Source organism: Manacus vitellinus, unplaced genomic scaffold (assembly GCF_001715985.3).
Source record: "Manacus vitellinus isolate BGI_N305 unplaced genomic scaffold, ASM171598v3 scaffold_9_pilon, whole genome shotgun sequence".
NCBI lineage: Eukaryota > Metazoa > Chordata > Aves > Passeriformes > Pipridae > Manacus > Manacus vitellinus.
In genome coordinates this window covers 8,906,645-8,932,259 of record NW_021940917.1, presented here as the reverse complement: position 1 = coordinate 8,932,259, position 25,615 = coordinate 8,906,645, and the positions used below count along the sequence as shown (strand labels likewise).

The 25,615-nt window shown below is 37.5% G+C and overlaps 1 protein-coding gene across 4 annotated transcripts in view; it reads right to left on the bottom strand.

The window, feature by feature from the left end:
• Positions 1-4,153: 4,153 nt before the first annotated feature.
• Positions 4,154-25,615, bottom strand: part of PTBP3 (polypyrimidine tract binding protein 3) — a 50,201-nt gene continuing 28,739 nt past the window's right edge. The window contains exons 8-16 of one of the 4 annotated variants that reach the window (XR_003916399.1): positions 22,599-22,773; positions 19,336-19,413; positions 18,552-18,685; positions 16,118-16,151; positions 15,402-15,494; positions 14,636-14,852; positions 13,526-13,603; positions 12,571-12,845; positions 4,154-5,171 (exon numbers count right to left, since the gene is read on the bottom strand). Coding sequence is in view for 2 of the 4 variants with exons in the window: in XM_008923269.3 (XP_008921517.1) it covers positions 12,713-12,845; positions 13,526-13,603; positions 14,636-14,852; positions 15,402-15,494; positions 16,118-16,151; positions 18,552-18,685; positions 19,336-19,413; positions 22,599-22,773 (942 nt within the window). In the remaining 2 variants the exon portion in view is untranslated. Of the gene's footprint in view, positions 5,172-11,236; positions 12,846-13,525; positions 13,604-14,635; positions 14,853-15,401; positions 15,495-16,117; positions 16,152-18,551; positions 18,686-19,335; positions 19,414-22,598; positions 22,774-25,615 lie in introns of those variants that run through there. The other 3 variants (XR_003916398.1, XM_029965385.1, XM_008923269.3) reach the window with 3 other exon arrangements.

Here is a 25,615-nt window from a genome sequence, read left to right as displayed (position 1 = left end):
GTTTAGATTGGGTCCTAGACTTTGAAATGGACAAAATCAAGATTAGTCAGCAGGATTTCTCAACTTAAATTCAGCATCTTAATCAAACCCACTGTTTCTAGGCAATTGATCTGCAAAGTTATCAGCAATTTTCCTGTTAGATTTCATGAGACAGTAAGGGAGTAAGATATCCCAGGCAAGACAGGACACATAACATCTTATGGGCAGACCCTTCAAAAATAATCTCTTCCTTATCTATTTTCCTGCTGAAGATTGGCAACGATGACTGTGAAAATATTTTTGAAGGGCCTTGATTAAAATCATATGCATTAAAATAAAAACTAAGTGTAAAATAAGAAGTGTAATCTTCCCATAATATGAAATTGGGAGAATCTAAGTCCCACAGAATAAGCATAAAGGTACACAGTGATTGAACACCTTTCTCAGAGAAAAACCATTTACATGAGCAACACAGTTCTGCACTGAGTGCTGAATAAGAGCTCCGTAAAGTGTTCCAGGAAGTTCTTTGGGAATCTTAACAAGCATATATTGTATGCCTTGAAGGAGAAATTAACTCAGGCCATCTTGTGTCAAGCAGGCTGTAACCAACAGTGCCAAATCAGAGCAGAAAGAGAGAAAAAGACATTTATGCTATAACAAGTCTCAGCATCACGAAGCATGGTATTGTGTATTAACTTTCATTAGATCTGTGGTTGAATTAACACTGAAAGATCTTATGCCTAAACTGAAGAACTCAAATAGCATAATGCCTTGTCATTTACTGTTGAAATGAAATGCAACTCAACAACTGGGAGAGGTCTGCTACCAAAATCTCCAACCAGTTCAATATCTGGTAGACCAATGAAGCCTCTGAGAGGGTAAACTCATTGAATCACACAGAGCAACAGTATGAATGCTTTATGCTTTTGACAAGATAATTAAAGCCTCAGCAAGAGAGAATTTTAAGCTGTTCAATCATACTCAGGACATACACACAAAAAGGAAAAGAGTATGTCGCACAACCAGACATCACATATGAAGGAAGGTGTGGAAACCACTTTCATTTAATAGATGTAATAGAAGAGAATACTTAGGTAGCAAATCCCTTTCAGAAACTTACTATGCCCTTAAACAGAAAAAGTATTTTCACAGCTTTCAAAAATGAGGAACATTAATTACACAATTCAGAAGATACTTCCAAGTCTGATGACCAGATGAGTCAAATTCAGCATATACGGGAATGACATTTTGCTGAATACACAGTATGGCTGATATTAAATCTCACATTGCTTTTGGACAATTTGGCCATAGGTGAGAATTGGAAATAAAAGAGAAGAGAAGGAAAGAACAGGTTAGTAATGCTGAAAAATCAACTAGTGACACTGCCATGTTCTTTGGTAAGAAGTAAACCTGACTTCAATGTTTTGTCAATTCTTAACTGAAAGTTTTTAACTAGAAAGAAACCCACAACCGTCCCTCCCAGCATCCATCCATGTTGCGTTGACTAAAATAGTTCATGGAGCTACAGACAGTTTTTCCCAGATCATCAACAGAATTCATAGCACTGAATAGCAGTTATCTTAATTTCTTTAGCCATGTGTCATTTTTTTGTGTTAAGATCAAATTTTTTAAAAAAGCTTCATTTTTATTTTCACAGGCAGTGATACTCATTGAACAGTGTTTGCAAATATATTCTCTAGGTGTGTGCTGGGTAGGACCACAGCAGGGTAGAAATAGAACCCATATCCAACCACAGAGCTGCAAGCCTGCAGCATTAAGCAATATCCTTTAGTCTGCCTGCTTTTAAAAAAGTTTCCAAGCATTGAGTAATGTGGCTGTTCAGACAAAGATGGGCTCTGGAGGGAAAAAACCCACACACAAAACCCCCAATAAAAACTATTACAGACCCTTCATCATACAAATAATACGCACATGTAAGAGAAACTATTCATAGAATGGTGGTTGTTGGAAGGGACCTTAAAGATCATCTACTTCAATCTGCCTGCTGTGGGCAGGGACACCTTCCACTAGACAAGGTTAGTCAGAGCCCCATCCAGCCTGGTTTTGAACACCTCCAGGGATGGGGAGTCCACAGCTTCTCTGGGCAACCTGTTCTAGTACCTCACCACCCTCACAGAAAAGAATTTCTTCCTTATATCTAATCTAAACCTACTCTCCTTCAGTTTAAGGCCATTTGCCCTTGTCATATTGCTACAAGTCCTTGTGAAAAGTCCCTCTCCAGCCTTCTTGTACTTACATACTGGAAGGCCTAGTTAAACCACAGCTAGAAAAACACTTTACACAGTAGATTTAATGGAGGTACTACAGAAGGTATGCCTTTGCTTGCATTAAAAGCTCTGATTCTCTCAAATGTACGCTGACCAGCTGCACTTGAAGCAGAAAAACAGGGCCTAAAAGTGTTACTCTGATGAACTGGCTTAGACTAAGCAGCAAATATAACTTGAGACTAAAGTATTACTCTCCTTAGAAGAGCTCTTCAGGAGTCAGGCAACTCATATTGCTACCTTAACACTACTCTAAAGAGTTCTCCTTGTCAGTGGACTGTTTCTTTTGGGATTTTGCAGCATCTGTGATGACTTTATGTTTGACAGCAAAAGCATTGGTCTGGAAATGGTCTCTGTGAGGATTCACTACTCTGAAGTCTGTTTTGCCCTCAGTCTCTACAGGTCCCATGTCTTCTTTTACCTACATATTCTGCCATATGATTTCCACTTTCATATCTTTTGTTTACATGTCCTTGTACTCACCTGCTACATGCTGAATAACTCAAATATAAATATCTCAGTGCACTTAAGAAAATGCAAGTGGAAATCTTTATTTTTAAAGCACACATTATCTTCTTTCCAGCTCTGTAAATGGGTGAGGCCTGGGCCTGGAGAGAAATCATTTAGGACTGATTCAAACCATATGAGATCTTACGTGTTCACCAATTACTGCCCTTTCTGTTTCAGCTTACAGATATCAAAAATTTTATATCTATGCTAATTACAAGCGGTTTTTCATTTCCCAAGAAGAACACTTAAATTAACTGCTTAGGGAAACAAAATCACTTGTGATTACATTACAGGGTTACAACAGCTGACAAGAATTCAAGATGGGATTTATTTTTTTGTTAGGGAGGAGGGGGAGAAGACAACAGGCAGGAATTCTACTTTCCTATCACACTTTCTCAGGCAGACTTGGTCAAAAAATACGAAGCCAGATTTTGGCCACCAAAAGCTAGCATTTTCCCCAGAATGCTCATCAAATATTTAAGTATCAAGGACAAAATCAAGAATTACACATGGGGACTTCATATCTAGTCTTTAGAGAGTAAGTATTTTGCTGAAAGCTGCCAATTCAATCTAAACTGAATTAGATTTTTCTCCCCACAATCTCTCTAAATTCAGAGATTGATAATAGCATAACTTACACTAAATTTGCTGAGTGCTCTAGTCCTAGTCTTGAGGCACATGCAGTCATGAAGTATATACATGAGACTTTAGATTCTTCAAGATGTGCTAGGCTTGGACTGGGTGGCAGACAATTAAATGCCTGCCAGATTGGCTAAGAATTTCAGATCAGAAAGAGGGGCTGCACTCCCCACATCACCCACATATTTGTATCTATTGCTTTAGACTAATGTCTGTTTACCAGCAACCCTGAATTTTGGATGCCAGAATAAAAGGGTCTAAACTAGTACTGTATAACACAGAGAAGGACAAGCAAAGGAGTCTGAAAGAAATGCAATCTAGAAGTTGAGAAACAGGAAGCTGAAAGCAGACCATTTTTTTTCAGCTGCTATTTAAATTTTTTAAATCTTTGTGCAAATAATATGAATTTGAATCCTAATGCTCAAAGAGTACAGCATGGTAAAAGAGAAAACAAAAGAATTCTCATAGATGAGGCCCCAAGTCTGTCATCACTGATGTCTCACATCCCCGCCTCAAAGAATGCAGCAGTCACCAGATGCAGTATTGGCTCTGAGTTGCAGAATAGATTTTCATCCCACTGAAAATAAGAACTTCTGCCCTACACAAGGGAAGGGTGTACTTGTTGTTGAAGATATGCGCTAACCTTCTTAAAATACTTTTGATATGAAAATAAGACATTATTAGCTGCACAATTATAAGACAAGAAAAAACCCAAAGCAGTAGACAAGAACACAGGAGAATTTAAGAGAGTACAGCTGTAATGACATTTATTAAAAGACATGCTATAACAACTAGTTAGGAAAAGAGCTAGGTATAGGTACTAAATAATCAGAAAACACACTAACCTAAACGAACAGAATATATTACAGCATAACCAAATTCACCATGCACTACACAGTCCCAAAATAGTTTTCTTTAATACATCTTATATCTTCTTTCAGTTTTAAGTCATCTCAACAGACATGGAATACTTTTCAAGCAATGCCATAAGATACTTTACAAATGAAAGCTGTTGCTTATTAAAATATACAGACAATCTTTTTTATATAAAAACAGTTTACATTCCCATTTGTTCCCCCAAACACTTTTTTGCCAGGTTAAAAAAAAAACAAAACAAAACATGGTGTTACAAATATTTACAGTATTTTCTTGTGTTAGATGAACATTTTTATAAACTGAAAGGGAACACTTATGAACAGATCATGTAAAATGAGGGAATGACAGCAATTCTTAGACATGTTTCTGTGTCTTGAATACAGTACTAAAAGTAGTCCATTAACCTTTTGCCTTATCTCACACCATTTGGTTCACATTACAATCTTATTTTCCATTGTTTCAATCACCAATAGAAGTCTCAAACAAAGTCCACTTGGCATTGGGTCTTCCCATCAGAAAGGAGTGTGAGAGAAAAAAGGTTTTTCATATGTCTCAGTAAAACTAGAACAGTCTTTGGTCAGAGAGTGAAATGACATTCTGATTGATGCAAGAATCTGCTTGGTTAACAACCTTGGTCTTGTGTTGCTGCAGTTCCAGGGTGAACTTTTGCAGTAAGTGTAAAACATATTCAAAATTAATTGGAAAGTGCTTAGAAGGAAGTTTATGCATGGTAGCTTCCCACTCATAAATATTGTAGAGTTTCTGAGACCCGAGAAACTGCTTACAGTGAAGACATTAGTCTGCCAAGGTAAAAGCTTTCTTCATTTAGACCTTCAACTATTTCTTTTCTTTGGGACTGCTCCAGGTACCTGTTATTATTACCTAAAGTTGGAAATACATGGGTTATGCTTGGATTCCTGCATATTGCAGTACAAAAAAAAAACTGCAATGGAAAAGGCAGGGGGATAATTAAATCTGTATTGAAACAGCTGTAATTCACTTCATATAGGTAATTCACTTCATATATAGTCAGTGGACAACAATAATTTCTAACAATATAAATATACAATTTCCAGAAGGGGAAATATATTTATTATAATTAAGACAGCAACAGATATGAAAAACCCTACATATAAAACTTCTGAAGGCACAAAAACTTTGGTACAATTTTGTTTCTGTATCACATCCCCTGGTAATAAAACCCTGAAGTTAAGTACCTCAGAAATTTTCCACTCTGTTAGGATTTGCTTTTAAAAGAGCAGGCAAACAGTCTTGTATACAGCAAACAAAATCTCAGAAGATAAAGTTAATTTAAAGAAAAAAATTCTGTGCAATCTGACCAGCATCCTTTTAGCACAACAGCAACAATACTAAGTCTGGTAGTTCTGATCTAATTAATAACATACCACAGCCAAAGGTTAAGGCGAAACAATGCTTTTTGTAAGCAGCTGACCTCTCATTTGAAAAACAGAAGTATAAGCTATAGCAGCATAAAATGACAAGTAGTAGATCTACATCCCTTATAAAAGAAGAACTTATCACTTTCCTACTGACATGAATCAGAGGAGAGCAAGACAACTGATCACATAAACCTCACTGGCAGTATTATCAACAAACACTAATAGATTTTCTGGCATACAAACACAAGTTTGCTATCTGTAATCAGAAAATGTCACCTATAGGCAAATCTCCATAGATAAATGGAATATCTTCAGCATAAGAAGGATCTCAATCTATCAGTACACAACAACAGAGCAACTGAGAACCAGCAGACAAGGCAACTGAGTTAAATTACCAAAGTTTAGGAAATGTGTTCAGATATTTACAGACTTCTGAAGAAATTCAAAGAAACAGAAGTTTTACCATTGTTGTTATACAACAAACCAAGGATCATTTGAAAAGGCACTTAGCTGCTCCTGGGTTGTTAAAAAGGCCTTATTACACTTTGAACCAAGTGTGCATCCATCCAAAAAAATGGAATCAGAGGTAACCCAGAGTTTATTTGTGACCATGACATAAACAAAGGCACAGTCATAGAATCACAGAATATGCTGAGTTGGAAGGGACCCACAAGGATCATCAAGTCCAACTCTTGGCTCTTCACAGGACACCCCAAGAGTCACACCATGTGCCTGACAGTACTGTCCAAATGCTTCTCAAACTGTCAGGTTTGGTGCTGTGATCACTGGGGAGTAAAAAATTTACAATTTCCAGTACCTACATCAGCAATTTCCAGTACCTACTAGTGTTTTAGAGTACAAATTCCAGGTTACACTGCGCACATTATCAGGTACTTCACAAATGATTTAAACAGAAATTAATAATACATGTTAAAGAAATTATAAACTATCTTTAACAACTCAAGGCTACAGTATAGAGAAGATGAAACCAGAATCTTCTTGGGAGTTACACAGTTAACAGGTTAAATGGCAACAGACCTATATAGGATGCAGTATGTTTAAAGTCTAACTACATATTAGGGAAGCAAATTCACAGTAAGGACTGCCAAACACAATAACAAAGAATTTGTGAAAACTTCATTTTTGGAAACACTGAAAATTTACATGGACAATTCTCTGAGCAACTGCTCGAAGTTGTCCGTAATCTGAATAAGAGGTAGGATTAAGGCCTCTAGAGGTTCCTTTCAATCCTACATCACTGTAATAATCTGTAGAATAATATCATTCTTTCCCAAATCCTGCTCTTTTCACAGATATCAAGAGCTTTGCTAAAATATGCTTTAGAGAATCAAGAACTGAGATGCAACTATGCTTTTACAGCCAGGCACTAATGAGTCAAGCACAAAATATAAGAATTATTCCTTTTGCCACAATCCTTCAGTAACAGTGCATTTTGATAAAGAAGGGGTTATGTTTGTGCTTTTAATTATTCAAGGCAGAATATCCCATGAGAAAAACTAGGCTTCATTCTGCTAAGCAAACATTAAGATGTACAGTTAGCTTTGAAGCTTGTCTGCACATCCTGTAAAAGCAGACCTCCCTAACAGGCAGCATCTTTAAGACATACACAAATCTGAAAGTAAGTTGACAAGAATAATTCAGTTGCAGAAAAAGAAAAAGAAGAATCAAAAAAGATACACAACAGCTGTGCCACAAAACCAAAAAGGAAACATCATAAATATCCCCACTCAGATTTTTCTTAAATTAAAAAAAATGTAAGTCTCTGCAGGTAGTTTTTCATCAATCCTCACAGTCAAAGGAGAGCTGTTTGAAAGGGCCAGCTGAATCTAGTCAATCTACAAATGGTTCTGGGACTGGTGCCCAGTTTGACTTGGATCATGGGACTTGCTTTGAGAAACTGGGTCTACTGGGGGCTGATGGATCCATCTGTCAGAGAAAGGGAAGAGCAACTTCAGTCACAAGCTTACCAAGCTAGTGAGGAGAGCTTTAAACTAAAGGTGCCAGAGGGAGGGGAACCTCAGTCCATCCCAGCCCTACCAGTCTGATGCCATCAACAGATGCCCAGAGCGTGAAGAGGGATCACAGGTCAGCAGGAAAGCACCTGAAGAGCAACAAAAAGGAATTCTAGCCAATAAGTCAGCTTCATTGGGGTCCCAACTTCAAGGTAATAGCACATAAGACGGGGAATAAAGAAGAGAAATTAGAGATGTGTGCATGGATGCAGGGCTATGATCTCATTGGCATGTCATGGAGGCTCCAAAGAGTGGAGTGTTGGAATGGAAGGACACAGGTTCTTTAGGAAGGACAGGAAGGGTGGACAAGGAGGTGGTGTTGCCCTCTATGTCAACGACCAGCTGGAGCGCATGCATCTGCACCTGGGGATGTACGAGGAGCTAAGTGAAAGCTTATAGCTCAGGATTAAAGGCAGGACAGGAACAGGTGACTTTATAGTGGGGGTCTGTTACAGGTCACCCAACCAGGAAGACCAAGCAAATGAGGTCCTTTACAGACAGATTGGAGTGGCCTCCCATTCAAAAGCCCTGGTCCTCATGACTTCAACCATCCCAGTATTTGTCAATACTGCAGGGCATAAGCAATCCAGGACGTTGCGTTGATGGTAACTTCCTTCTCCAAGTGATAGAGGAGCCAAGGAGGAGAGGTGCTATGCTGGATCTTGTTCTCCCAACAAGGAGGGAAATGTGAAAGTCAAGGGCAGCCTGGACTACAAGGTTCCTGAAATTGTGGGGTTCAAGATCCTTAGGACAGCAAGGAGGGTGTGCAGCAAGCTCACTACCCTGGACTTCAGGAGAGCAGACTCCTGAAGGCCTCTTCAGGATCTGGTTGGTAGAGTGCCATGGGATAAAGCACATGGAGGGGAGAGAGGCCTAAGAAAGCTGGTTGATATTCAAAGGTCACCTCCACAGAGCCCTGGAGTGATGCATCCGAACAAAGAGGAAGCCAGGCAAAAACATGAGGATGGTGTTAGGCGAACAAGGAGCCAAGGACCCCCAGACTTCTGTGCCCTTAGACTGTGAGGGTATAAAACCCCAGGGTTCCTTTGTTCAAGGTCCCTCCTAGGAGACACTAGCTCAAGATGTTATTATGTTATTGCACCAATATTAAATTATTTTAAGGATCAAGATATCAGACTCTGCCATGGGAAACATGGGGTTAAGTCAGTCAGAAAACCTGGTCTGCCTGTGTGAGTGTGGGGTGCATAGCTGGGAAGGGTCCTCAATCCCAGCTCAGGTAGATCAAGTGTGACTGCCTGAGTGGCTCCTGGATGGTCAGACAGGAAAGTTTCTTTAACACTACATCTCTAACCAACATGCATTAAAGGAAAGCAAGCTAGAGTATCTGGTTGATTTTGCAAAAATACTTCAGAGAAAAAATTTGAAAAAGTTTACTACAGAATACTCACATCATGGTAGAAACATAGCCTTTCTTCTAGAAAGATAAAGTCATACAAGTTAATGAAAAAAACAACAAGAATGAGTGGCAAAACATTACAGCCGAAACAAATTCTGCAATAGTTAAAAGTACATAAATGCCATGTGTAGTGGGTTTCTGTGGTTGGGTTTTGGTAGCAGGGGCGGGGCTACAGGGGTGGCTTCTGTTGGAAGCTGCCAGAAGCTTCCCCTGTCTGGTGGAGCCAGTGCCAGCTGGCTCCAGGACAGACTTCCTGCCGCTGGCCAAGGCTGAGCCAATCAGGAATAACAGTAATGCCTCTGTGAAAACATATTTAAGAACAGAAGGTATTGCACAGAAAGAATTCCAGCCAGGGAAGAGCAGAGTGAGAACATGGGAACAATGAGGTAGACACCAAGGTCAGTGCAGAAGGAGGGGCAGGAGGTGCTCCAGGCACCGGAGCTGAGGCCCTGCAGCCCGTGGTGCAGCCCATGGTGGGGCAGCTGTGCCCCTGCAGCCCATGGAGGAGCCCACGGTGGAGCAGGTGGATATCCCAAGGAGGCTGTGACCCCATGGGAGCCCCAAGATGGAGCAGGGTCCTGCCAGAGAGGAAGGTCCTGTAGCCTGTGGAGAGGGAAGCCCACACTGGAGCAGGTTTATCCTGGGTAGCACTTGTGGCCCCTGTGGGGGACCCACGTCAGTACAGCTCATTCATGAAGGACTGCACCCCATGGAGGAGTGACCCACGGGACAGCAGTTTGGGAAGAACTGCTGCCTGAGGGAGGGACTCACCTTGGAGAGGTCCATCAAGGACTGTCTCCCGTGGGAGGGCCCCCACAGGAGCAGGGGAAGGACTCCTCTCTCTGATCAGTGGCAGAAACAACAACTGACCGTAACCCCCATTCCTCGTCCCCCACCACTGGGGGAAAACATGGAAGGCAGGAGGGGGGGGGGGGAAGGTGTTTTTAAGATTGTTTTATTTCTCACTCTTTGGCTCTGATCCAGTTAGTAATACATTTAAGTACTATCCCCACTTTGAGTCTGTTTTGCCAGTGAAGGTAATCAGTAACTGACCTCTCCCAGCTGTTACTTCGGCTCATGAATCCTTAGCTCATTTTTTAGCTCTCTCTCCTCTGTCCAGTTGCAGAGGGAGAGAGTGGCTTTAGTGGGTACCTGGCATCTGACCAGGGTCAACCCACTACACTATGTTTGAAAGAAATACTTCTTTAAAATGTGGTACAGTAAAATTAAATTTACTTAAAATTAATTTATTTAAAAGGAAATTCTAGAAAGAAAAATATCTTAAAGTGAAAGTTAACTTTCCAAAATATGATCAGAAATCAGTAATATTCATCTGTACATTCAAGACCAAACCTAACTGCATCTCAGCTTGTTCCCCAAAGAGAAATCAACATTCAGAATCAAATATTTTTCATACTTACAAAGGAAAGAATGATAGCATTCTATTACTTTAAGTTCAATACTGAGATGAAAAGGGTGATGAATTATTCTACAAGCAGCTGGTGGAGGTTTCAAAATCACCAGCCCCGGATGTCTGCTGGGAACTCAACACAGCAGAAGAGTGGCAGTCCAGGAGATTCCTAGAGTGTATGGAGGATAACTTGTTGCAGCTGATAAATGAACCTACCAGGGTGGGCCCTGCTAGATCTGCTCTTAACAAACAGAGAAGGGCTTGTGGGAGATGTGGTGGTCAGAGGCTGTCTGGGGCACAGTGACCACATAACAATAGAGTTTTCAATACTTGGTGAAGTAAGGAAGGATGTCAACAAAACCTCAGCCTCGGACTTCCAGAGGGCAGACTTTGGCCCATTCAGGAGGCTGGTTCAGAGGGTACCTTGGGAAACAGCCCTTAAAAACAAAAGGGGTCCAGGAAGGCTGGACATGCTTCAAGAAAGAAATCTTGAAGGCACAGGAGCAGGCTGTCCCTATGTGCCCAAAGGTGAACCAGTGGGAAAGATGACCATCCTGGCTGAACAGGGAGATTTTGCAGGAAATTAGGGAAAAAAAGAGAGTCTATCACCTTTGGAAAAAAGGGCAGACAACTCATGAAGTGTTTGTCATATGTAGTTATGTCATATAGAAAGAAAATTAGAGAGGTAAAAGCACAATTTGAATGTAATCTGGCCACTTCTGTTAAGGACAACAAAAAGCGTTTTTATAAATGCATCAACAGCAAAAGGAGGGACAAGGAGAACCTCCATTCTTTGTTGGACAAGGAGGGAAACATAGTTACCAAAGACTACTTAGGCTGCACCTATATCCAATCTCTATAAAAAAGCACAAGAAACTAGAATTCAGAGAATTACCTAAAGAAAAAAATATATCTTTAAGTATCAAGGAAAACATTTTTAAAAAGACCAAGAAGAGAATTATCACAAAGCTCACAATATTTTTTCAAGATACTTCAGATAACATTCTAAGCTATTGTATAATACACACATATAAGGCACATAATAAGAAATAAGGTAAATACACAGTTATTTAAGTAATAGACATTAGTGGTAAAAAAACCTCTTAAAGTGGGGTTCTTTCTGCCCCCAAAGATAACCTTAACAAAAATAACTTCTTTAAAACCTATCAAACCATCACAGACCTGAATAGTTTCCATAAGATTGTAAACAATTATTTAGAGAAATGCAAAAATTTATTTTAAATCACGACTATTTTCTTGTTTTATATTCCCCAAAGTACTATTACACATCACTTCATAGTAAAAATAGGACATCAAACTTCCATCCCACGGTTAAATCAACCTAAATGTCTGATCCTACAACTTGAAGAAACTTGTGAAATATCTTTTATTCCATAAAGAAAAGGCACTGCCTTTCCTCTAATAGTTTAATCTGTAGGAACAGCACAGACTTTTTATTTTTATAAACGAGTTATTGTAGGAGTCGGGTCTCAGGAAGGATGCTGGATGAGGCATGCTGGGAAATGAAGTCCAAATGTACTCCCATGACCATGGATAATGAGGTACCCCTGGTGATTGGTCAGGGGAGTCACATGTTACTTTGAACTCCCCTACATAAGGTGTTTCATTTGAATAAAGAGGATTTGGCTCTGAACCCCCAAAAAGTTAGCTGGGCTAGTGTAATTTATTTACGTATTATATTAATATGCCACAAGTTATTTGTAAAGAATTGCCAAAGTATAAATCCACACCCTACTCACAGTCACTGCTTGCTTTTCTTCAAGAAACCCGAGCTCTACTTCACATTCAAATTAGTGTTTAATCTTTGTAGAGTATATTTACCATTTTGTTAATAATACTCTTTGTTTGGTGTATTGTGAAAGCACTCTAAAATGTTTTCTAAGGCTAATTTAGAATAAAAACGTAAAGGATGTTCTCAAAATAGAATTTTAAGTAGGAAATTTGATAAATATTGTTGCTAAAGCTATTTCACAGAATAATCTTTCTATGGATCCCATACTTGCAGATAGAATCAGAAAATTCAGAATCATCACCTAATTCTTTGTGTATGAATGAGCTTCTTCTTTTAAGGGACAGAGCTGGTCTCAGCTTTCTCAGTCTCTGAAGATTTTACTATATTAAAAGGAAAGTGCACAGAAAATTCATATTGTAGATTTTGAGAAGGAAACTCGGAGATGCTGGTTTTCTCCAAAGTCATGATTGTGAAGCTCAATGAGAGCGTGAACTGCTTCTTCCACAGAGCCCAGTTGGATAAGACCCATTTTGCAATCTTTCCTGAAGTACAATAAAAACCATTATTAATCTTCACCAAATTTTCACTAACCAACACAGAAGAGTCACATAAGTGGTTGTTTTCAGCCATATCACACACACTGAACACTTGTACAGCAAAAGAGTCAGAACTAGTTATGCACCTGCTAAAATGCAAAGATAACAAAACTATATAAATTTTGCAAAAATGGCCTAAAGCCATGTCATTCTTTCATAACACCGGACTTCAAAAAACTGGGTCAAAATAAGGCTTGAGGACCTCTAGGAAACACTTGTATTGTCCATATAGATGGGATTATTCTAGCCAGTATGATTGTGCTAAAATAATGATGCCAAGTAACCTTGATCAATGTTAGAGCAGAGACATTATCATCTTTTATCTGACATTTCACATATATTCAGCTTGCATTTTTTAAAGAAGTGCGCATTTACGTTTCTTAAACTTACTTTACTTTGAACATATATTTGTCCAAAGGGTGCATATTTTTGATTTAATTATGATAACATAGCATCTCATTTAAAATTTTAAGATTAAAATTTTCATTAAAATTGTCACTGCTTTTGCCTATAGGTATATGTACATGGAATTCTGCCTATAGTTATAAATACATGGAATGTTACAAAAAAGCAATAGCCATCTTCCAGGATGAAAGCTTGCTCAGCAATTTTACAAGAGAACTTACTGGAAAAATTTGAAGGCTTTCACAGTAGATCCTTTACTTGCAAAAAGGTTCTTCAAATCATCAACAGTAACAGAAGGCCTAATTGAAAAAAAAAACAAAGAAACAAAAAACGAACAAAACCAAAACAAGCCCCTCTCAACTTGTAGAAGAGCACAGAGTTCTATAATAATATCGAGATCTCAATCTTGGCTTCTAAATTAAATTTGAACAGCAAAAACTATCTCCACCAACTCGAACTTTGTCAACACTTCAGCCCAAACAACTTGGCTTTGTGCTACAAAATTATTTCAGCTACACTCTACTGCTTTTCATCCAACCCCATTTCTTTCTCAGTTAAATTCAGATTGCATAAAATGCTCCTAAGATCTTAATCAGTACCTTCATGAATACATTTCATCTTGAAATTTGAGTGATTGTGCTTCATGTATTTTCAGTTCTGAAGCTTTTTATTTTATTCAAAAAGCCATTTTCTAAGTGTCTTATAATTTCCTTTGTTACTTGGACATAATTCCAATTTCCTCCTTTCCCTCCCTGCACAGCTGCCAAACAAAAGAAGCCTGTAAAAACTTATGTTTGGCTGTTACTCCATACATTGTTGACAACATTCTAGATTTAAAAAAAAGATTGTTTCAGTCTTAAAGAACACCATTCTTAACACCTTTTTTTGACAACTTCCACTCTATGTAAGAGGTCTGAATTCTGTAGAAATTACTCTTTTAGAAGTGTAAGTATTATTCAAAACTGTATCTATATTAAGTAACAATGTCAATGACAAATTTGTTGTCATGTAATTCCAGTACGTAATCTCAAAACACGTCTTTAATCTTTGTGAAAATTTGTAACACAGAATTTAATAGGTAAAAGAACAAAAGCATACTCTCAAGAAAATGTAAACTGATTAAAACTCATATAGAAGATCATTCAAACAGTTATCCTCATTGCTAATGATAAAAAAAGGTACAGTTAAAGGATTCACTTGTTAGTTATACAGCAGAATGACCCACAGCAGAATGAAGGCCAAGGGAATGTAAAGCTTATGTCAGACTTTGTAACTCAAGAACACAACCTAAAAAACATCTCTTCAGGAAAATCATACATGTAGATACTCACGGGATGTTGGAGAGATGCAGGGTGGCAGATGGAGGAAAAATATTTTGGCAGTTCTTAGAGCCAGGATTCTTAAAGCGATGTAAAGGGCTATTGCTATAGTCCTTTGTCAGACCTTTGTCTTCTTGCCCTTCACGAGGAAGTTGAATTGTCTGATATTTTGAAAGAGTAGTATGCATGACCCTTCCATAAAGCCTCTGTCCATTCAAGTGGTTGATAGCTAACCAGTGGAAATTTAATTTGAACAGGAATAAATGGAGGGGAAGAAAAGACGATTCTTTAAATACTAATATTGTTTTCTATTCAGTGCCAGATTTCACATTCTAAATTTAAACTGCAACTTGCATGTCTACCAGGTGGGCTATGCCACAGCATTATATTTAAAACAAGTACAAGGATGTAATATAATCTCCAGTCTAAATGCAACAAAAGTGCAAAACATCATTTCAATAAAGAACAGTTGGTTATTATTAAATAGCTAGATATAAGATGAACTACAGGAAAATCATATGATGTATTATTAAGACAAACTATGGGAAAATTGTATGATGTTTTAATTCTAACATTTACTAGATTGAGATTCACGGGAACTTAGTTTTTAAACCACTAAGAGTATTATCAACATTAAGTAAGGAAAAGTTTGTACGTAGTAATGCAGCACAATGATGGATTGAATTTGTTTATGCTTGTCACTGACAGAGGGCAAATTCTTCCTTTATATTATGCTCATGCTAGTTTGAAGCATAACTGTGCCTTAAAAAATCAATACCTAATTGAGCCTGGGTTGCATCTGCCATCTGAACCAAAGCAATTCCTCTTTTCTTAAACATAATCTTCACACGATGCACATTACCATATACACCTGTGGAAATACAGAAAGGAAATCTTTTCATAGCAGCAGAAGGGCAAGTCTGTTTCTTTTGATTAACATTAGATTTACAAAAAATAATCATCTCATTCAACAGCTTGGTTAGAATATTAGTATGAAGGACAGTTTTGAAGTTTGTGTATTATTTTCTGAGGCTCCAAAATGGAGGAAAACCTCCAGGATCTTAGTCATAAAACTGCATGTTTATGTTCAGCTTTTAATCAGTGCAATAGTCGTCAAAGTCCCCTTAACAGAGACTTATTAAAATACTACTATGCCAAACATTGTCCCCTGCAATTAATGTATGATCCAATTCTATACAGCATTTCCTCTGATGCAATATTTGTTTTTTCCTCTTACTTTGTCTTCCCATTTTTGTAGCAAACAAACTGGACCACACACTGAAATTCATTTGACACTGTATATCTTTTGCCTTTTTTGGTATCTGTGGCCTATAACTCCTGACTCAAATTATTGTAATTTTAAAACCAGTGTATTCTCTTGTGCATTTTTTGGATATGGACAAAACAATGAAGCTTGAATTAACCAGCAGGTGTCAGATAAATAAAAAGAATGCTAGCCCTGTGGTTTCTCAAGGGATATTTGACATATCTTACCAAATAGGATGAAAAGTCCATATGGTGTGATGGCCTGTTTAAATGATAAAATGAGTATATTATTTCTAAAGCCATGCAAATAAAGACATCTATTCCATAAATGTATGGTAAACAAAAAGAATGGAAGAAATACTGCATACCAATACCTAAACCTGTCTCTCCAAAAGCCATTCCCTGCAATAACTACAATGTACGGCACTCTTGTTAGTATATATTTGCAATGCACATGTGAAATACTTAAACAAGCTAACACTTCAGCTCATGCATATTCGTCACTCAAGACTCAGTCTGTCATGCTGCAGAAGTTATTAATATTTTAAGTAGCTTCATTATTTGAACTTCTTCTAAGCTAGCAGCTCATTCCCTGAAAAAATGAAAGACGTTTGCTAAACTAAAAATAGAAAAGAACATTCAAGAACTCCTTTGTATTTTGTAAACAGCAGATAACACCTATGAAACCAAACCTAGTTGCTTCAAAATGTGCTTGCTTTGTCTTCAATTTTGTCCCCATTCCTTTATGTGATGACTGTGACATTCTGAAGTGATATACATACAATTTAACTGTTTATATATGAAGAGTATAGAAAGTGGTATTTAAATTGTGTTTGAACAGAAGCTGTTCAATTAAATTCTTGTATACCAAGCACCAAAGAAGATCATTTACATCCTAATGCAACCAAAATTTATTCAACTGAGCAAAAGTTTTGCCAGTATTAAAAACACCTGGGTATCAGAAGCACTACTTACACCCTCTAGCCCTATTCCTTCTCATTTCGCAACATTTGAAATGTGTAACAAAATATCTGAATTTTTCAAAAAAGGAAGATACTGCAGCCTAAGTGCAAGCCCATACCCATTTATCGTTAGCATTTAGTAATAGAGAACAATTACTATGAATGTGAAATTTAAATTCGTCAAGAGTTTATCTTTCTGGCCTAAATATTTTAATTCAACATGGAGAAGTGTTTTTAAGAAATTTCTTATCCAAATGAGACCTCAATATTTAAAAAAAAAAAAAAAGTGTTTGAAAGACAAAGCCAGGTAATTTAAAAGTCTCAAGGAAATGTTCAAGTGCACACTAAAACTCTGCAATGGGGAGAAATACAAATTGAAATAAGCTCAATAAGATTTTCTATACATAGAAAAAGAAGTGACAGGGCTCAGACAACCACTACTGAAGGACAAGTGTTACGCAGTTGCCACAAAATATATTTCCAACAATTAATGTTGTTGTACATAGTTATTTCACACCTTTTAAGAAGTTGAGCATTCTTTAATGCGTTGATACTGTAACATGCATTACATCACAAAGTTCTACATGACTCCTTAGATGTGGTTAGTATTATGTAAAGGAGCAATGTCCTAAAAATAGCTCTGACCTATCTTTGACATACGCTTATTCTTAAGAAACACATTCTTTTAAGATTCAGAGAATCATCTTGAATAATCAGCTGCAGAAAGCATATCAACAGCCATCATCAGAAACTCACTGATAGGATGTGTTGACAAATCAAAGAAAAAGTGACTTGTCTTACAGTCCTATCTGCAGCTGTTTCTTTTGATGCTTACCGTGGAATTTGGCTGTTAGTACAAAAACAGAAACAAAACAATTACTTAAAGAAACTGGTCAACAGATTTTTAAACCTCATAATATGAAGGTAACTTCCATTTTGCCATCACTTCTAGTTTTAACAGTTTTATGGTTAAGTAAATGTATTGAGTGTGTAAAACAAGAATTTTACATTGCTGCAATAGGACTGCTTATCAACGATCAAGTAGAATTGTATTTTAAGTTATGGCCTTGGTAGAGCTTGATTTTTGCTTTTTTAAAAGATGTACATGGCTTTTAATTAAGCACAGATCAGTCTGTAATATTTGACTAACAGGAGTAAGATTATAGAATAGCCTATGTCACTTCCACTACAAAAATAACTTTCCAAGTTGTCCTTGTAATTTTACTGCCAACATATGAAAAAATCAAAATCTGTGTGGTACTTTGAAAAGTGAACATGTGTATATATTCACTTTTAAAAACAGATATAAAGTGATGTCAATAGCAAAGCATACCTGTGCGCTTCCTCTCCAACCTGGGAAAAGTTGCAAAACTAGAAAGATTCTATCCATGTTTAGAAAGCTACTTGATTTGGCATGCTTGCACCTCCTTTTCTCTTCCCTTCTTTTTTTCTAACTCCTTGTTTTTTAATAAATGAAAAATCCTTTGCCCTCTTTACAGATAAAGCAGCACATAGATGGTCGGAGTTTTTCAACCTCATCAATATTACAAACTACCTCAAACAAGTATAGAGCTGTCCTGTTTTTTACATTAGCAGCATAGAGAATTTCTCTTATTCCTTCAGCTAACATCCATTTCCGAGAAGGAGTCTGGCTGTTGGTACAAGGTGATACTTGCATCAGTTCCACCAATCAAACTTACTTCAGGGTTGAGGTTGCTGACTAGTAAAACAGAATTTCCCGGAATACCAGTAACACCAGGAATCTGTCCAGACACTGTTGACGGGGTGATTGTGAGAGAACCAAGTGCTCCAGGAGCAGCTGGAACTGAAATACCTGGAAGGGTATAAAGAGCATCACTTGACATCTCAAAGTGGAAGAGAAAGAAGACAAAACCAGGTTATGTTTGGCAAAAACATCAATATTCAATTTAAAAATGCTTTTAAGGAATTTAGTTATTAATAGTACCTGACCAATAAAGCAGGAAGTGCTTCCCTTTCAGAGATGAAGAAATATTCAGCTACACAAACAGACCCAAACAGAAGGGGAGACACAAATTGCAGTTCAAGAAAGAAGAAAAATAATTCAGCACAAAAGTTTATCCTGTGTTAGAAAGGAAAAGATCACTCAGTTTAAAAAACTATTTATTTCTCACTTTCTAGCCAGGAAAGGGGAGACTTCCTGTATTTGCATTGAATATCATTGAAGTCTGAGGATTCTTAGAAAAACAGATGCTTAACTTCTTCTCTTGCAGGTTATATTTATCATGGCATTTAATTTCTTATTAAACTATAAACTACATCAGTAATGTTTTTTATTACAGAAAGTAATTTTACTGAGTTATATGAGAAAGAAAATCAGAATTACTCAAAGGGATACTGTGTTCTGATTGCTATATCTGAAAACAGTTTGCTTTAAACAGGTGTATTCAAGTAGCCCACTAGCCATAACTACAAATATCACATTTTTAGAAAATACAAACTTACCAGCACCTTGAGGAAAGCCCAAGGGTTGGGCAAATCCAGTAGCCCCTGGATATGATGGGAATACCGTATTTTGAGTGGCTAGAGAGAGAAGACACATCTAATTGAAAGAGATTTTAAAAGTTTTGGAAAACAGAAGAGGTTTCAAGACTCAGAATCAGCTGCCAGTGTTGCTATTCTGATTTTGTCTGTCGTTACACATCTTATAAAACGTTTGCGTTAAAATCTCTCATTGAAATCCAAGATTCTATGTTTTACAAAGACAATTTTCAGACACTTTTGAAGGCAAATATTCTGATCAGCCTCAATGTCCCTCTCTAAAATGAAGTTAGGGCAAAACATAAGGTAAATAAGTCTGAATAGGAAAGCACAGTATAGACTAGTATCCAATAAAGTTAATATGTCTGTGGTGTTCAACAGTTTTTATTCACATGATGGACATGCATTCTAGAAATTGCTGGAAGTAAATATAGTCAAAGATGTTTTGCAATGATAAGATAAAACTATTTCCTTGATATTTCTAAAATGAGTATAAGCTAAACAAGACAAACAACAACAACTGATCTGAGACTCTGAATTTTACTAGCTGCTGAGATGCATAAAGTATATGCATTTTGCTTTTTAAAGAGATGTACTTTCCCAGTTTGCATGACTTCATAAATAACCAGTGGTTTTTATGGTTCCTCTGGAAATCACAACCATGAAACAGATTTGGAATAGCAACATACAGACAGTCCCAGCCTCACAGATGGCTCAGTGATTTCCACATTAGTATGTGGAGTTAAGTGCTACCCAAGGCAGCAGAAAAACTTGTGTTCTAAGAGGCAATTAGGTACAAGCCTGAGTTGTGGATTCTTTCATATGTTAGCAAACACCACATTTTTTCTCTAAAATGGGACATGTATAATCAAGAAATACATCCTACAAGCTTGGTAATAAGTCTGTTTTACTACTCAAACCTCCACCATTGACTAAAATACAGCCACATTCACTAGTGAATGGTCCTTGATACAATGTATGATACAATACCATAAGTATCCATTATGAATTACAAAAGCGACAAATGGAACAAACACCAAAGATCAAGTATTCATGAATATTGCATCACATTACACCTACTCTTATCTGTGGCAACAAAGTGTCTTTCATACAAACAACCGAATACATTCATCACACCAAAGCAAGTAATTTTGTTCTTGAAATACACGTACTGGTGCATTATCCTGACAAGTTCTGGCAACACGGTTATTAATCACTTATTCACAACCTAAAAATGGTAATGGAACATTAACAAAGAAATAGATAAACAGCTTTTATTCTGCCAAATAAGACTTGCATGTTGCATACTGATACCAAAATCAGGCATGTAAAAATTGTCAAACTGAACTAATGCTGAAAGATCTGGAATTCTTTGTGGCCTCTTTTTTTTCTTTAATGTGTAAAATCATTTGCTTCATGGCTAGTAGCTAGCTTTCAAAGCAAGCTAATTCATGTATCTGTGCTTATGCTCACGGGGTGAAAGAACTCTTTATGTGCAAAATATTCACAAAATCTGCATGTTTACAGTATCTTTTCCAACAAAACCAAAACTTAATAGAAAAAAAGAGAGAAACAAGTTTCAAGAGCAGTTCAGTTTTGCTATTAAGACAACTTCAAGTCTAGGAAAAAAAAGTATTATTCTGATAGTTACCTGCTTTATCTTATAATTCTCCATCAAAAATACATCCACTAGTAATAACACAGGAAGTGCAAGTGCTGACATGACTCACAACATCTTTTTCTCATGTTCTGTAACTAAGTCTATCAGAACATGCCAATGACAACATATACATGTCACCACCGACAGAAAGGTTAAGAAGCATGCTTTTCCCCATCTACAGCTATTTTCTTAAAAGAAAAATATCTATGCAGCTGCTTCACTGTGATTTCACTATAAACACTTTTTGGTACAGACATCAGACTATTCTTCATACCAGCACCTCTGCTGTTCTTACTATTATAGCAAATGAAAACTGTAATATGAAAAATGAGAAGCTTGGAAGAGTGAAGGGGAGGAAATGGAGCAGCTTTCATGTGTTATCCTACAAAAGCATACAGTTGTCTTTGCAAGCTCATCTTTAATCTATTCTAATTGTACTTTCCCCTTCCAATGACATTTCAAATAGTGCAAGTCGAATTAATCAGAATATATTAGACCTGTAACAGCATACTTCTATAATGCTGTATGGCAAATTCTGCCCCCCTCGCTCCACCCCTCAGTATAAAGACAGTTGTACATAAAGTAAAGATCCAAAGCCTGTCTTTAAGGGGAGCAGTAAAAACAACCAAGAAAGTAGTAAGAGCACCTCACATTCTTATTCTAATCTAAGCTAACTAACTCAACTATCCAAAAAATCAAACGAAACCCAGTATCTGCCCTAGCCATCACAGAAAACTACAGGAAAAAAGGGAATTATTCCCCCACCCTTTCTACTGTGCTAATCAATTGGACAGCACTTAGATACCTATTCAACAGCTAAGGCAGCTCATACCTATGTATTATTGCTAACCATTATCATTAGAGAGAAAGAAAAATAGCTAAAATAGCTCAAATTGCACTGTGAGCACTTCAGGTCATCAGATCAATGTGTTTGGTGATTTGCATTATTCCTAAAGCTAATTAAATGAGCATGGTAGAGCCATTTAAGCCAAAAGGGCTTCTCCAGTGTCACTTCAAGCAGACAGTGTCTCCCTATATGCCATGGAAGTGACTTCTAAAATTCAAGAAAACTTCTAAAATTTTATCTTTCAGAAGGTGACTACAAACATTTATAAATGTGGCATTTTGAATTTTCTTATAGTTTTTTTTGTTACAGCAGGCAGTTATCCTAAAATATACTCAAATAAGAGCCAACACCCTTAGAACACTTATTTTCAAGCAGCCTTAGGCAACCAATGTTAATTGGTGATGACTTTCACTGACCATACTGATATGCAACATTTATTATATTACCTGTACTAATAATACCATTCCAAATCATTTTACAAATGCAGCTTTTTGACAACACCTTGAGTTTGCCCATGAGCATTCCTCATGTTATAGTTACAGATATTAAGTTATCTTGAGTTGGACTTTCTGCTTTCCATACAAATCTTACTGAACCTAACACACAGAAATGTATGCAAAATGTACCCTTCTAGGAACTTGATATGAAACTAGAGCATAAATGCAACATAAAAATTATTATCTTGGTGTGTATTTATCACTAGAAGTGAAGGTTTCTTACCAAAGGTAGTAGCTAAGGATGCATCCAGGGTTCGTTGGCCATCACCAAAAGGAAGATCAACGCGAGTGAAATCTCTGCTTTTGTCATTGTTGTACTTTACTTTTAGGGTAGTTAACTTGGAGAAATCAATACGCAGAGTGCAGCACCCAGTATAGATACTGTGGCCATCCAGAGACTGAAGAAAAATAATTACATTTTCAGATTCAAAACACATTGCAGCAGCCACTGTTATAAGTTTATTATTGCAGCCTTTCAGTACTTAAGTGGCCTATAAGAAAGATGGGGACAGACCTATTATCAGGGCCTGTTGCGACAGGACAAGTGGGTCAATTTGGATTGGATATGAGAAAGAGGCTTTTTACAATGAAGCTGGTGAAACATGGCATAGGTTGCGCAGAGAGGTGATCGATGCTCATTGGACTGGGCTCTGAGAAACTAGTTGAAGATGTCCCAGCTTATTGCAGAGGGGTTGGACTAGATGACCTTTAAAGGTCCCTTCCAATCCAAACCATTCCATGATTTTCACCTTGCAATTGTATCCAAATAGTAATTAATCCTCTGTTTTTAAAGTGATGGTTTTAAACACTAAGTAGACAATTATGCTGCTACTATCCTTACCTAAACATCCTGTGTACAGTTCCAGTGTAGTCCACTAGTTAGTAAGTATTACATCACTTTGTGCCAATTGGACAAAACAGAGCTTTAAGCATGACATGACTTTCTGATCTCACTTGTCTCCCACTCAACACACAATATCAGGTGCTAGTACCAATACTAATTTGGAAATTCTTACTGCATGGAACTGACCCTTACATAAGCTGGTGAAGGGTCTGGAGCATCCTGTGAGGACCTGCTGAAGGAGCTGGGGTTGTTTAGCCTGGAGAAAAGGTGGTTCAGAGGGGACCTTATTGTTCTCTACAACTTGAAAGGAGACTGTAGTGAAGTGGGGGTTGCTCTCTTCTCCCATGTAACAAGTGACAGGACAGAAGAAACGGTTTCAAGTTTTGTGAGGTGAAGTTTAGATTGGATATTAGGAAAAATTTCTTCATCAGAAGGGTTACCAAGCATTGGAACAGGCTGGAACAGGAAAGTGGTGGAGTCACCACCCCTGGAGGTATTTAAAAGATGTGGAGATGTGGTGTTTAGATACATGGTTTAGAGGTGAACTTGGGCAGTGTTAGGTTTATCATTGGACTCAATGACCTCAAGGTTCTTTTTCAATGTAAACCCCTGGAGCTGGGCTTGACTTCAAGTGAAGCAACAGAGCAGATGGATCCTGTGCTGCAGATCGCCCAAAAGAAGTGGTGGGTGATTGTTGTGGCTAACTCCCTGCTGACTCCCTGCACTCATCTGCTGACCTGACTGCTGATCTAAAAAGGTGTCGTCTGACAGGAGCTTGAATCACAGATGTAATGCAAAGACTGCTAAGGCTTTTCCACATATCTGACTATTACCTCCTGCTGCCATTTCACATGAGAACTAAAGACAGCAAGGGTAACTTGGGAATTATCAAATGGGATTTCAAAGTTCCACCTGAATATGAGGAAGAACTTCTTTACTGTGTGGGTGACCAAGAACTGGAACAGATTGCCCAGAGAGGTTGTAGAGTTTCCTTTCCTGGAGATATTCTAAAGCCATCTGCACACGAATCCTGCACAATGTGCTCTAGGGAACACTGCTTGAGAAGGGAGGTAGGACTAGATAACCTAAAGTGGTCCCTTCCAACCTTATCCAACATGTGAATCCATAAAATCCATTTTCTTATGAGTAGTTACGCTCAGAAAGATCACTGAAGTAGTATTTTCTGCCTATACCAGTCATATAAGAATCATGATGGATGAAGGGGGAAGAAAACCACTCAAAAGATACTGGTTTGTCAAAATTATTTAAAATAATTTAGACTGAAATTTTAATTTCTGTGAAATCTTTAATTAGGTGTAATTTATTATAAATACTCTTCTTCAAGAAAAGATACTATTGCTAACAACCAGCCTATAAATCCAACTACATTTACTAATTTCCAATATATTCTTAACTTTTGAACACATAGTGAATTTACTTGCTGAACTAAAGTGCAAGTAGAAATACGTAAATATCCTGAACCTTTAATGTTGAAACTGAGAATAAAGTCAAGTTAAATAACAAAAGTAAGGTAAAAGTTCCATTCTATCTCATCTTTCAGTAATTTTTTTTAACTGAATCCTAATTACCACTTAATACTTAGAGGAATCTATTCTATATACTTCAATGGGAATTTTCAGATTCTATTTCTCTTTAAAATATGTGGTCACCTCAATATTAGTAAATAAATAAAATCAAAGTGTTTCAGGCTTAACTTCAAGTAAGTGAAGTGTTTTATTTTTGTCTTTATTTTTAACTTCATAGTTCAAGTATTATAACCCAATGATTTTAACAGTGCTGTCCCTTCTGCAAAAGTCCTGAAGTACTCAGCTTTCAACATTTAATTATAAAACTACTCATCACTGAGGAAACTAATTAACAGCATTTTTTAGAAATTAAAATATTTAGTCATTATAAGAAAACTTTAAGTTGTTTACATAAAAATATATTGAGTATTTTCAAAAAAAAGTATCTGTTGCTATACAAAGTGGAGGAGAATACTGGTGGCACCTCTGGGGCAACGTGTTTAGGAAAGGCTAAAAAACTAGTGTGCGACAGCTGAGATGTGAGATGTGAGAAACAAGTGAGAGAACCATCCCTATAGACACCACGGTCAGAGAAGGAGGGGGAGGAGGAGGAGCAGAGCTTCCCCTGGAGACCATGGTGAGGCAGGCTGACCCCCTGCAGCCCATGGACACCCACAGTGGAACAGATATCCATCCCACTTACAACCTGTGGGATGGTATATCAGGCTGTTCTGCCTAAGTGAGGATAACCAGCTTGAACTTTACCCTATTTGCAAAAGTTATCAGTGGTGGATGGAAAAGGAGGTCATGCTGCTTTTGGTGTAGAAGGATGCTGAGACCAGCCTGAGTCATCAATTCCAAAGTTAAACA